The sequence below is a fragment of the Macrotis lagotis genome, chromosome 1 (assembly GCF_037893015.1).
Source record: "Macrotis lagotis isolate mMagLag1 chromosome 1, bilby.v1.9.chrom.fasta, whole genome shotgun sequence".
NCBI lineage: Eukaryota > Metazoa > Chordata > Mammalia > Peramelemorphia > Peramelidae > Macrotis > Macrotis lagotis.
In genome coordinates this window covers 875485407-875498987 of record NC_133658.1, presented here as the reverse complement: position 1 = coordinate 875498987, position 13581 = coordinate 875485407, and the positions used below count along the sequence as shown (strand labels likewise).

At 42.6% G+C, this 13581-nt stretch overlaps 1 protein-coding gene across 2 annotated transcripts in view; it reads right to left on the bottom strand.

Moving 5' to 3' along the window:
* Positions 1 to 1303: 1303 nt before the first annotated feature.
* Positions 1304 to 13581, bottom strand: part of RCC2 (regulator of chromosome condensation 2) — a 53807-nt gene continuing 41529 nt past the window's right edge. For both annotated transcript variants that reach the window (XM_074218288.1, XM_074218289.1), the window contains exons 12-13: positions 9237 to 9314; positions 1304 to 5501 (exon numbers count right to left, since the gene is read on the bottom strand). In XM_074218288.1, coding sequence (XP_074074389.1) covers positions 5394 to 5501; positions 9237 to 9314 — 186 coding nt within the window. In that variant the 3' untranslated portion in view covers positions 1304 to 5393. The remainder of the gene's footprint in view (positions 5502 to 9236; positions 9315 to 13581) is intronic.

The window sequence follows — 13581 nt, the reverse complement described above, 5'->3', positions numbered from 1 at the left end:
CTCCAAGAAATATATGAATTGGTCTCAGGCTGTGAAGGGGCTCAAGAAAAGTTCAAATTTGACCTCAGACACTAAATAATTACCTAGCACTTAACCCTAGTACCTTGCAAAAAAACCTAAATACAAGGCACTGGGGTTAAGCACTAGGCAATTTAAGTAATTATTATATATAATTTTATAAAGTGTGTATATATATATATGTATATTAACTTTTCATAGTACCACCTTGATATCATGGTGTTATTTGAGGAATTAAGGACAGATATATCATCATCCTATTCTTTCTCCTTTCACCTTATTGTTCCTCAACCTACACCCCACCTGCCATCCCCTTTCTCCTATTCCTTTCCTCCTTTTTACCTCTAAGGTAAGAAAGATTTATATATCCAATTGAGAAGTTTGTTTTTAGGTTTTTGCAAGGCAATGGGGTTAAGTGGCTTGCCCAAGGCCACACAGGTAGGTAATTATTAGGTGTCTGAGGTTAGATTTGAACTCAAGTCCTCCTGACTGGTGCTCTCCTCACTGCGCCACCTAGCTGCCCCCACAAGCTCCTATATTAAGGGCTGGGTTGAGTGATATGTCACCAACCTCACTTTCTCCTCCAATCATCTGGATCCAGTGGTCATATGTGAATCAGCGTGACTGGCCCTGGATTCGAGGCAATCAGGGTTGAGTGACTTGCCCAAGGTCACCCAGCTAAGTGGCAAGTATCTGAGGTTGATTTGAACTTTTATCCTCCTGACTTCATGTCCTGTGCTGTTTACTGTACCACCTAGCTGCCCTTGGGAGAAGCACCAGGATTAAAGGGTGATCAGGAAAGGCATCCTGCGCAAGGAAACCAGAAATTGGAAATAAGGGTAGAAGATGGCAGGCTTGGGGACAGTCAGGAAGGAGGATTTATGTTGAACCAACAGCAAGCAAGCCAGTGTCTCTGCATCAAAGAGAACCAATAGGTTGGGAGGAGGGAGTAAGCTATAAGATGGAAAGGGTAAAGTGCTTTATAATGAAGGGATTTGAATGCCAGAGGGTTTTATGATTCCAGAGGTGATCAGAGCCACTGGTCAGTATGGAATGGGGGTTGCCTCAGTTGGCAACAAGGTCAGACATTCTTGATTATTTTGAATGACCTGGAGTGAAGGGCAACTTGTATGTCATTGCAATATTGCATATATTATTATTCATATATTAAAATATTTGATGATTTCAAACTTGTAATAAAAAAGGAAATATTAAGTATAGAACAGGATGAGTCAATGCTAAGACATCAGTTTTTCTGTTAAAAGACCTGGGATTTCAATGGCTCATTGACCCAGCAGCCCAGCAGGAGTAGTGTATAGTTTTAAAAAGCATACAAAAAGTAATCGATGAAAGGCAAAGTTTTTAGGATGATCAGTTGTCCCCTGCTACTTGAACAAGGTTAGATCATAGCTGTGTTATGACCTGGAGACTACTAAAGGGAATAACCAGACGGAAAAAGCCTTGAGTGCAAGTCATGTAAGGATCAGTGATCAGTAGAAGTAGCTAGAATAGTCATCAGTAGACTGGGAGGAGGGAGAAAAAGGAGGCCCAAGTCCATAGCCTCTAAGGGCCGTCTTCAACTAATACATGGATCATTACTTTTCTCTTAGGGCCCAGAGAACAAAACCAGAAGGAAATTGTGTTTAAGATGCAGACTTAATTGCCTATCAAGAAAATCCTGCTAACAGCAAAACCTGATGGAAAAGGGCAATTTGTTCCCCCTTCCAGGGGTTTATAATAAATCAACTTGTTAGGTAATTTACTGGATTTGTTAGCAAAGTTGGTTTAGTTCCCTTCAATCTAAAAATTCTGGGATCAGCTGCCAATGAAGGGGTTCAGAGTGGTGTTACTCCAGTCATTGCCCTACTTTGAAAGGGCAGAAAATCTTAAAAAGGCAGCTCAGCATAATTCAACACTGAGCTAAGACATCAAGACATCATTAACTCTGGGTCCACTATGCTTTTACAAAAATTTGCTGAGTGATGACTTTCCAGTCCCTCCTTACTCTGGACATACTCTATTTATATATCTTTATAGCTATATGCTTTTATTTTCCATTTTCAATGGTCCCTCCAGGTCTGACATCCTCTGTTCTATAAGGGCCCTCCAAGTTCTGAAGCTGTGTTTAAGAACTCCAGGTTCTAACATCCTGTTTCTAATGTTCTAGGCCTACAAAGAATGGAATTTTCTTAAGGGTTACTTTATCCTGCATAAAATTTTCTCATTAACATTTCAGACATTCCAAAAGGCTTAAGTGTGCAGAGAAGTAAAGTGTGGGCCTGGCTGATTTCCAGGTGACTTAAACATCCCAACCTTCCACCTGGTCTGGGTTCCACTGCACCTCTCCCCACTACACTTTAAGTGTTCAACCATTCCAGGGATCTCACTGGGAGCCCCGGGGTGGGGGAGACAACGGGTCAGCTCAGGGGCCTAAAAGGGAGGGGCCCCTTTGCTGTCATCTCCAACTTCTAGGCTGGCCCTAGTCAGGGAACTTGCATGAGATGAAGGCTGATGACTCCCCACCTAGGGCTCCTCATCTTTTTGTGCTTCCTATACCCTTTGGGGAGGGTGATGAAGCTTACAGATCGCCCAGAATGTTAATTTTAAAATGTGGAGGTCTAACACTGTAAAGGAAACCAATGATGTTGAAATAACCCACAGCCCTCCCCAAGAGAGCTGCTGAATGACAAAGCCAAGAGCCAGAAAGGAGTAAACAGTGATGTCATTTATTTAAAACATTTACTCCAAGAAATATATATATAAAAAAGACCAATTCCAGCAATGAACAAGGGAAGCTTCTCTTGCCCACCCTACCTCTGCGTTCCAAGCCTCCTGGCAGCAGGCTCTTGGGGGAAGGAGGGAAGGGAGAGGGGACAGTCATGTGAAAACATGATTTGGGAAAAGATCTCTGGTCACTTTCCTTCTCTTTTCAGAAAGTCCAGACCCAAGGAAAACAAAAAAGTGTACAGGACATTTTGGCTTATTTTTTCCCCCCCCAAATCCCTTGTTCTAAAAGGATTTTTTGCTAATTAGAAAATTCTCATTTCACAATATAGAAATGGAAGGGGTTGGAGAAACACTCACAAAAGTCTCCTCATACCCGTTCCCCCACCCCCCAACTTATTTTCTGGCTTCAGTCCCTTTGGCATCATGGGTATCATGGCCAGAAATTAGGAGATTTATTACGTATTTGCACTCTTGGCAGATGCAAATATTGTCACCCCCCCCCACAACTGATATCCTTTTTCTGCCCAGGATCTTTTAATCCATAACCATTATGGGTTTGTGTTGAATGAAATGTCCCTTCCTCCCCACCCCCATCCCCACCACCCCAAGACAACTCCTAATAAATCCAACCTTGGTTTCTCAGTATCAGAACCCCTTGGTGAACATGTGACAAAGAAGCAAGGTCCCTCCCATGCCTCTGACCCACTCTCTCCAAGGAGTCTGATCTTCCCACCCCAAATAAGACTTACATTGGGGTCCCAATATATATATGTCCAATAACTAAGGTCAGGAGCAAGGCCAGGGAATGAGGTTCTCAAGATGGCAGAATTTATCAGAAGTGCCCCACCTCCAGAAACTCTTCTCCCCCTTGTCTCCTTGTATAACAAAAGAAGCTCACAGAGATGACTTTATAAAGTTGGCTCTTTGTTGAAGAAAAGATTTTTCTATGGCATGTAGACTATATAATTATGGGATCCCCCCAGGGCCATTCATTATACTTAGGCAGGCCAAAGCACTTGACTTTGCACCTGACAAAGGGAGAGATCATTTTACACGGTGCCTAAAGAAGGTGGCTAAGAAAAAAACAAGACAACTGGATGAGGATACATTTTTGGCATTTTTAACATTTTAAGAGAATCTACAACTTGGTAACAATAGCATAGAAAAGACCCCAGACATTTTTGCTTTTCAGATATTTTGTACTCTGCCTCCATCTCCACCCACTTCAGCACACTGGACAGAACCTCACTTACACACCTGTGCTCACCTCAGCTCCACTGCCTCTGGCATCTGAGCTAAGTAGGAAGATATTCTATTGCAACTGGGTGGGATTGGAACAGGGGTCTGTAGAAAGGCACCATTTTTTTCCCTCCCAACATGGGACAACAGGGGATGGCGAGAAAAGAAAACCTGAGGCCAGGAGGCTGGTGCCAAGCAAACACTCCTGCTCCGACATGCTGGAAGGGTTCTCAGTCATTGGCACCATTTGGACCTAAGCAAAACTTGTGTCGGAGCACCAGATCCCAGGACTCAGTTTGGACTGAGCAGAAACAAAAAAACAGGGCACAGAAAATTCATGCCCAGATCCAATGACAAGAGCATAAAGGCTTGATCCACCATGAATCGATTCCCTCTGTACCACCATTAGATCAATCTTGAGGAGAAGGATTTGCAACCAAGCCTTGATCACCAAGGGATCCCATAAAGCTTAAACTTGAAAGGGAAAAGAAAAGCCCTCTGTCTCTCAGACAGTCCCTGCTTCAGGGATAACTGATGCTCCATGGGAAATCTCTTGGGGGGGCAGAAGGGGTGGGGGAGATACATAAGTCTGACATAAATGTCTCCTTATTCATTGGTTTTGATCAGAAGTAAAGACAAGGGACAGACAGATATACACAGATCTCAAAAGGTCCCCATTAAAAACTAAAGCAAAAACATCAAAGATGAACCAAAGGAGAACAGAAAGCTGGTTAAGGGATGCATGGTCTGACCAGTTCTTAAAGGACTTAAAGAATAGAAGCTGAAAAGAGGCAACAATGGAAACCTTCCAAAACCAAGACATTTGTTCCCAAGAACAAAGTCTGATCATAGCTGAAATGTTTTTACCAAGTCACTGTGACCTCCATGGATTGGGAGATAATCCTCAATAACTAGAGACTCTATCCCCCATCTTCATCATATAAACTCAACAGGGAAGGAAGGAACTCTTGGAGGAATAAAAAAAATGAAACAAACAAAAACATGTATACAAATGAACAAAAAGCAACACTTCCCCTCCCCTTCCCACCCCAGGCAAACCAACAGATTAAAATAAACCCAAACCAAGGCTCAAAAGTTCCTGCCATTTTCATAGGAATGCTAACTCGTCAACTACGAGCAAATATTTTAATTAAACATTTGGAGTAGGGAAGGGAGAAAGAGAGAAAGGGAGCGAGAAATGCTTTGGAAATCGTACAGTAAAAAGGTAGTAAACGTTGAATTTGCTTATAAAACGGAACCTCGGGAAGACTAACAAATAGGAGCTTCGGGCCACCTTTTCTCTGTGTAATCTCATATCATCCACCTTCTTTGTGTCCCAGTGCACAGTGGAAATGACAGCTGCCTGGAGCGGCCTGAAGAGCCTGCTAGCAGCCTCCTGCCCCCCGGCATCAGGAGAGGGTGCGGGGATTATACTCGGGGAGTTTTTTTAGCTTTTCTTTTTCAGTCTCGCTCTCATCCCTTGCGATCACCAAGGAGTGTGAGTAGCCCATGGCAACCTGGGGAGAAGGAATCAAATCATCATGAGCACAGAATGCTAACAACACCCCGGTAGGCAGGTCTTTGGTCCCTACTGGGAGGTTTGGCTTGCCCAATGATAGACATTACAGTATAGATATAACATGGAAAAAACATGCTTCTTGTTTCCTTAGGGACTTTGCAGATTACAAAGTCCACAAGGCAGAAAAGCTCCAAGGTAGATTTTAAAAAGCTTAAAGATACAGAGCAGGTCTCTTTTTCAAGAGAGTGGAGAGAGTAGAAAGATGTAGGGGGTTGGACTAGATGTTACAAAAGACTTGGGGGTGGATGCCAGAAGTCCTTTCTTTTAAGAAAGTTTCTGTATTTGGGGGTTTGGGGGGATATTCCACATTTCATGGGAGCCCATACTATTTCCTACATGCATCATAACTAGAGATCTGGAAGGATTCTCAAATGCAGACCAATCCCTTTATTTTGACCATAAAGTCACCTGGTTTAGCCTGGTTGTTGTTCCTGCACAAATAAGAACCAAGTGACCCAGGATTTAAACCACAGTCTTCTGACATTCACATTCAGACCTCTCATATTGGAGTTGAGGGGTTTCAAAAAGCATCTATTCCAAGATGAGGAAACTGAGGCCCAGGAAGGTGATCAAGTAGCTGATCTGGAATCTAACCCCAAGTGCTCTAATTCCATCTCAATATTCTGTTCTCCTGCCCATGGCCTCCCCATGATCACCTAAAGATCCCTTTACCCATTTCTGCATCTGTTGTCCAAAAGCCTGGATAAAACTCTGGATAAAATTAATAGGTCCTATCAACATAATCATATTAGATATGACATTCTGCTTTGCATAGTAAGTTTGTTCTCAAAACAAACCAGTCAAGTAGGCAGCAGACTAGGGTCATATATTAGTGGCCTTGGAGATGGAACTTTTCAACTATGAGCCAACTAGTGTGACTTTTTCTTTAAATTTTATTTATTTAAGGCAATGGAGTTAAGTGACTTGCCCAAGGCCACACGGCTAGGTAATTGTTAATGTCTGAGGCCAGATGTGAACTCAGGTCCTCCTGACTCCAGGGCTGGTGCTCTGTCCACTGTGTCATCCATCTAGCTGCCCCACAACTAGTCCCAACTTCTTCCCCCACCCTCTTGTCCCCAAAGTGAAGAACACAGGTAAGTGATTTTCTCTCAAGGGCAACTTGATGGTAACTGCAGAAGAAGTTGAACCTCAAATCTTTTGAGGCATTGGAGTACAAATGCGGCAATCTTCCCCATTGTACCATTGTCCATTTTTATAGAGACAGCAACAGGGAAGGTTAAAAGATTTACTGAATTAGATAGAATCCCACACACTTCAGCCACTTACTGCCTACAGTGGTCTTGGGGAAGGGCCTCTGCCTATCCAATCATTTCCTTATCTCTAAAATGGTGGGAAATAGATCATATGACTTATAAAGGCCCTTCCAGCTCAAAATTATTATCCTAACAAGTTCAAGCATCAGAGTTAAATCTTAATATATGGATTTTCTGACTTTCTAAGTCCAATTCCCGATAATGCTTGAAGGCAGTGGGGGATGGAGGACAAAATCCTGGCTTCTACTCCTTACTTTCTAGGACCTGTATGACCATGGGAATGTCATTTCAACCTATGGAACTACAATTTCCTTCTCTGCAAAATGCAGGGAGAGATGCTGGATGATCTCTAAGGTCTCTTTGCTTTCTTGTATTAAATCTGTGATGCTATGAAAAGAACACAAAATAATCGGAATTGTAGCCAAGAGAGCCAGAACAATTGTAATGCCAGTCATATATAAAACTTGTTCTTGTTGATGAAATCAGTTGATGAGCAAATGTAATAGCTACTAGTCTAAAACAGTGCAAAGCAAGCAAGCAATACAAATGTAATAGCTACGAGGATAAAAAAGATGCAAGAAAGTATTGGTGTAACTTTGGCAAGTCACTTAAATCTCCTTGCTATTACTTCCATCTTTACAATGATGAGATTCAACTCCCTGATCAGTGCTCAAATCAACTGTGTGTGTGGAAAGAACACTAAATGGCACAGGGTCACAACAGCCAAGTTTGAATGCAGGGCTGTGCCACCTGCCATGCTGACACCCTGGACAAATATTTTAACCTCCCTGGGCCTTGGTTTCTTCATCTCTAAAATAAAGGAATTGGTCTGCATTTGAGCATCCTTCCAGATCTCTAGTTATGATGCATGTAGGAAATAGTATAGGCTCTCATGAAATGTGGAGTATCCCCCCAAACCCCCAAATACAGAAACTTTCTTAAAAGAAAGGACTTCTGGCATCCACCCCCAGTTCTTTTCAAACCTCACCAGGTGGCAAAAGAAGGAAACCACAGATGGAGGGAGAGAGAATGAATGCTTCCAAGCACCTTCCCTATCTGCACGGATGGAGCGGGGACACAACGATCCACCCCTCCCCTCCCCTTGCGTGCGTGCCCAACAATTCTCAGATCAAGTTCATCCTGTTCCAGTGGGGGGCTTATTTGCATCCAACTCTGCCAGGCTGGTTAATGTCACAGCCCAAGGATGGGCCTCCCCATCTGCCCGATGCTTCCTTCTTCGCACTGAGTGGCTGCATGCATGGTACGCCCTGGGTAACAGAGATGAGGGAGGCACTAGGCCCCTGGGACAAGGGAAGGGGAAAGGGGGAAGTTGGAGCAGAAACAAATGATGCTCGAGGAAGGTCATTAGCCAAGTGGGGCTTGGCAAAAGCAGTTACTATGACCCTTTCAGATCAGGAAATCCCAATCCAAGTCAAGCCGAGTCCTAGTCCCAGAGAGGTGCAGAGAAGTGGGAAGGGGCCATAAAGTCACCTGGTTTAGCCCGTTGTTCCTGCATAATTAAGAACCAAGTGACCCAGGATTGAAACCAAGGTCTTCTGACATTCACATTCAGACCTCTTCCCATTAAGAAATCAAGTAAATTAGGGCAGCTAGGTGGCAAAGTGGATGGAGTGCCGGCTCTGGAGTCAGAAGGACCCGAGTTCAAATCCAGTCTCAGACACTTAATAATTACCTAGCTGTGTGACCTTGGACAAGTCATTTAACCTCACTGTCTTGCAATTTAAAAAAATCAAGTAAATTCACAGAATCATAAATAATTTTTAGAGCTGTAAGATAATTTGAATGCCATTTAGTACAAAATCCTGTAAATTTTAAGAAATGACTGGTGGAGTGACTTCTTTTGAGATACACATCAAGTGATGGGATTTGAACTCAGTTCTTCCCAACTTCTAGTCCAGTATCCATCCATGCTAGAAAGCATGAATCTATATTTCCCCCCCTTTCATTCTGATTTTTCTTTCACAACATGATTAATATGAAAATGTTTAACAGTTATACATACATATATTCCCAAGGGGGAAAAAGGAAGGGAGAGAGGAAAAACATGAAACTCAAAACCTTACAAAAAATGACTGTTGAAAACCATCTTTCCATCTAATTGGAAAAATAAATTAATTTAAAAAAAAGTATAAAGCTATAAAATGAACAAAGGGATGTTGAGAACACATCCATCTTGGAAAAATCTCCAGGACATCAATATCTCACATAAGCTGCTAGTGGGTAATGCTTTCCCATCCATGCATCCTCTCAGGAATGTTATTTCAAAAAGCATAGATGATGGGCCCAACTGCAAGAAGGATTAGATAAAAGACAGAAAGGACACTGGCACCTGCCCTCAAAAAGCTTCCCTTTGGAGTCCCTTCAATGCCTCTACACACCTGTTCTGTGTAAATGCCATCCAGGGTTTTCACTTCTTGGGCAGCAGTGGAAGACTTGGGCTTGTGATCACCGTAGCCCTGGGGAAACAAAAAGGACAAGGGGAAAATCTGTGAACACAAATGATGGACTTTTGGGTCAAGCTTCAAGAAGATCAACTCTTCCCACTCCAACTCGAACATCAGTTATCTGCTATTAGGTAAATGGAAGCTCAAGGAATAGCCACTAGCCCCAAGGGCCTTCCTTATACACTCTTCAAACTTTTGTAATCCTGCACTTTGTAGAAAGATACTGTGTGGAAGCACACAGGAGGCTGCTCTGACATTTCTCCTTCTTTCCCTCTCTCCCTTTTCATTTTTCCATTCTCTCCCATTCTCCTATAAGTCCCACCTTCCCAGGGATCTCTATATGCTCACCTCCCTCACACTTAAATCATTCTAGTTCAGATAACTACCCCAATGCCACCCCCAACACAACCCTCAATTTCTAACACAAATATGCCCAAAGGCTAGTTCATAGTCCTTATGGATATGCTTTCTTTAAATAATTCATAAGAACCTGTGGATGTTAGGTCCAATCTTGCACTCACTGGTTTGAGCTGGTTATTCTCAAGTATGATCTTCTCCTTATAGGACCATCACAGTTCTCTATACCCTTAGTTACCTCTACTAGTCTGTCTGCTTTGTGACTTTGTTTTAGAATAATCCTATTGCTACTCTACCTGGGTTTCGCACCTCCCTGCCCAGCCCCAGAACTGCAGAGACAGGAGAGTTTTGCCATTCCATCTCTGCATCTCTCACACAGAAGAGCTACATGGGAGGCTGTTCAGTGAACCTGCAGAAGTAAAGATATCATAGCACTGAATGGGCACCTACAATTCAAAGGACAGTGTGATTAAGCTCCCAGGAGGTGCCTCCAGGACCTGAGCCTAGCACTGGAGACAGAGACATGGTTTCTGCCCCACATATGAGATAGGACAATCTCATGGAACACATGTCTTCAAGGAGGGCAGGGGAGAGATTGTGACAGAGAGGAGCTCAGACCAAAGACAAAGAACTTAGGCCACTGATAGCCATAAAGTTCTTCTAAGCTCAAGAGCTAGAACTAGACAGAAGGACAGGAAATAAGCGCTAAACTAAGTGCCTATTGTGTGCCAAGCTCTTCACAATGACTCATTTGAACTTCACAGCCAGCCTAGGAGGTAGGGGTGATTATTATCCCCATTTTGCAAATGAGCAAATGGGATAGATGCTAAGTGCCTTGCCCAGGGCACACATCTAGGAATTGTCTGGATTCAAACTCAGCTCTTCTTGAATCCAGGCTCAGCACTCTATCCACTAAGCCACCCAGCTGTCTGGAAGAGACCTTTCTTTGCAGAGCCCAGAGTCCAACCTCTTCATTTAGCAGAAGAAAACTGAGGCTCAGACAGGTTAAAAGACTTGCCAAAATAGACAGTGACTCAAGATCAGAGCGGAGCTCAGGACCCAGGACCTGACCTGGTAGAGCCCCACGATATCTAATAAAGGAGTATGGGCAGGAAAGGGCAACAAGATCAGGGAACAGCTGATAACTCAACATGGTTAGAACCCAGAGCATGTGAAGAGGCAAGAAAGGCAGAAGCAGTCAGCAGTACCAGGAGGAGGAACTTGCCTCTGCTGTAGGTGAAAAACAGTAAGCCACTTTGGAGAGTGTTTCAGAGGGACCTTTGACCCTGGTCTAGAAAGGGATCCCTCATCTGATGAGAGATTACAGGACCACAGATTACAAGTTAGATCACAGGGTGACATGGTCACAGACTTTGAAGGGCTGAATCCAACCTCTCATAAATAAGGTAACTGAGGCCCTGGGAGGTTAAGTGACATAGCCTAAAATCATACAGCTTACTCCAAATCCTGGTCCTCTAACCACTAAACTAGGTGGCCCAAGGGGGTGACTTGCCATGCTCCTGCTAAAGTCACCCAGAGTGCTGAGGGCAGGAAAACAGAGCAAGGTGAGGTTCCCTGGCCTCAGATCCAGCATTCATTCCAATACAAATGAAAAATATAAAACCGATGGGTGGGACATGATTAATGTCAAAGGCAATGTTGAATTAAGGGTGATAACAGCAAAATGACAAAGATGACAAAATAGGAAAATGGCAAATGCTAGAGTAGCTATGAGAAAAATGCTCAGACTGAACTGGTCCAGTCATTCTGGAAAGCAACTTGAAACTATATAGAAAGTTATCAAACTATGCATACTATGATCCAGCAATAGTGCTACTAGGCCTACTGCTCTCCCACTCTTACAGAGGTTAAAAACAAAACAAAAAAAAGACTCATATATACACAAATTATCTATAGCCCCTTTTTTTGTAGTGTCAAGCTGAACAGGAAACTAAGAAAGTGTCCACTAACTGAGAAAAAGAGAACAAATTAAGGTATAGGGCTAGAATGAATCGTCTTGTATTAGGATTTCCTATAAATTGATATAGAGTGAAATGATTAGAACCAGGAGAAAAACTTATAATAATGTAAAGAAAAACAATTTTGAAAGATGAAAGGATGATCAATGTAATTTCTGGTTAAGAGATCCAAAATTCCAGAAGACCAATGTAAAAAGAACAAGACCCTCCAGATAGCTTTTTTGGACATGGCCAATCAGGAAATATTTTTGCTTCACTATGACTAGTTATTGCAAGGATTCTGAGAGAGAAGGTAGTTAGGGATAGAGAGAAAGAAATTGAGAGTGAGGGAAGGAGAGAGACAGAGAGAGCATAAGGAAGGCTAAAGGAGACATAGAAAAAAATGAGGCATCAACAAGTTAAATGGTGAATTTATCTTATAAAGCAAGCTCTATTCTAGAGATTTGCAGTTTCATGTACAAGTTCCTCTTTTTATTCCACTATATATATGGAAATGTTCCATTTAATCTGGTACTTGAGCTTAAATTTTCTGATTTTAAATTAAGGGTCATCATTCAGAGGACTAAAGAGAGAATGTTTGTGGAAAGGGTAGGATTTTGAGAAAGCTCAAACAATGGAGATTATGGGTTTGGAGGCTGAATGTAAGTTAAAGAAGGACATGGGCTTGGGCAGGAATGTGCATCGAAAGCAAACTGATTAGGTTTGGAAACAGGGTTTGGGTAGAAAAGAAACAAAAAATGAGCTGGGAGTAGTGGATAGATGGTAGGATCTCAAGGCCAGGATTTGGAGTTGAACACAAGAAGCATCATAGAATCACTCTATGTTCCTGAGCACAACAAGGAGAGGAAAGGGAGTCTTGAAGATCCTTTTGGGTACCCTGGACAGTGTCTAGATGAAAAACATCTAGAAGGTGACTGAGAATAACTACTTAAATACTGAGGTGCTCTTAATGGTCCAGGGTTCGGGTCCACCATTATTTGAAAAACATCACTCCACTTCCCAACCCCCAAAACCCAAAACTTAAAGTGATGGAGAACAGATACTGACTCCACTTAAGAGTTGGCTGGCCAGAATCAGTGTGGTTCTACATATTACAGAAAGGCCTATTAGCAAGATGCCTATATATACGCTCATGCATCCAATGTGTTCATCTCTTAGTCAAACTGTTTGTTCTCAAAGAAGACCATGACATTTGGGACGTGATTACCAAAACATATATAAGAATAGGTATTGAGTGAGGAGGGGGGGAAAGGAGGGAGGCTGTACTAGGTCACTAGTCTCACTTGCTTCTCCTTAGCCATCTGGGTCCAGTGGCCTGATAGGGATCAGAACCACTGGCGATGGCCCTTTTTAACCTAAGGTCTAAACAAGGTCTCAGATTGATTGAAGCAATGCCCATGGAGTAATTAAGGCAGCTAAGAAAGAAATGAGGCAGAAAATGGCCTCTTTAACCTAGTCCAAAAACCAAAAAACCAGTCTGGAAGCTAGCCAAAACAGAAGCAACTCCTATTCACATCCACTCTAAGTCAATTGGGACCAAAGCTATGATCACATAGGGTTGAACAAGGGCCTTCTGTTGGCTAATCTGAAAGAGCCAGTGATTTGAAGCCTAGATATCTATCCAGGTGTCAATGATCCAAATTTACATTCCTCTGGGCAGAGTACTTATAGGTAACATCAGTGGTAAATACCCCCTCGCTCCCCGGGGCAGGACTTCACCATCTCATTCCTGGGATATTACAATAACCTGACAGACAACTGGCCTCTCTGCCTCAAGTCTCTACCACCCTACTCCATCCCCCACTATCAAGATGAATTCCCAGAAAGCTCAGGTTTGACTAAATTCTGAAGTTTTTTTACTGAACTGTTTTTTTCTATTATTATTAATCATAGCAAATCAATAATGAGCTGTGCCATCAAATGGAACAGAATGAATTTGGGAA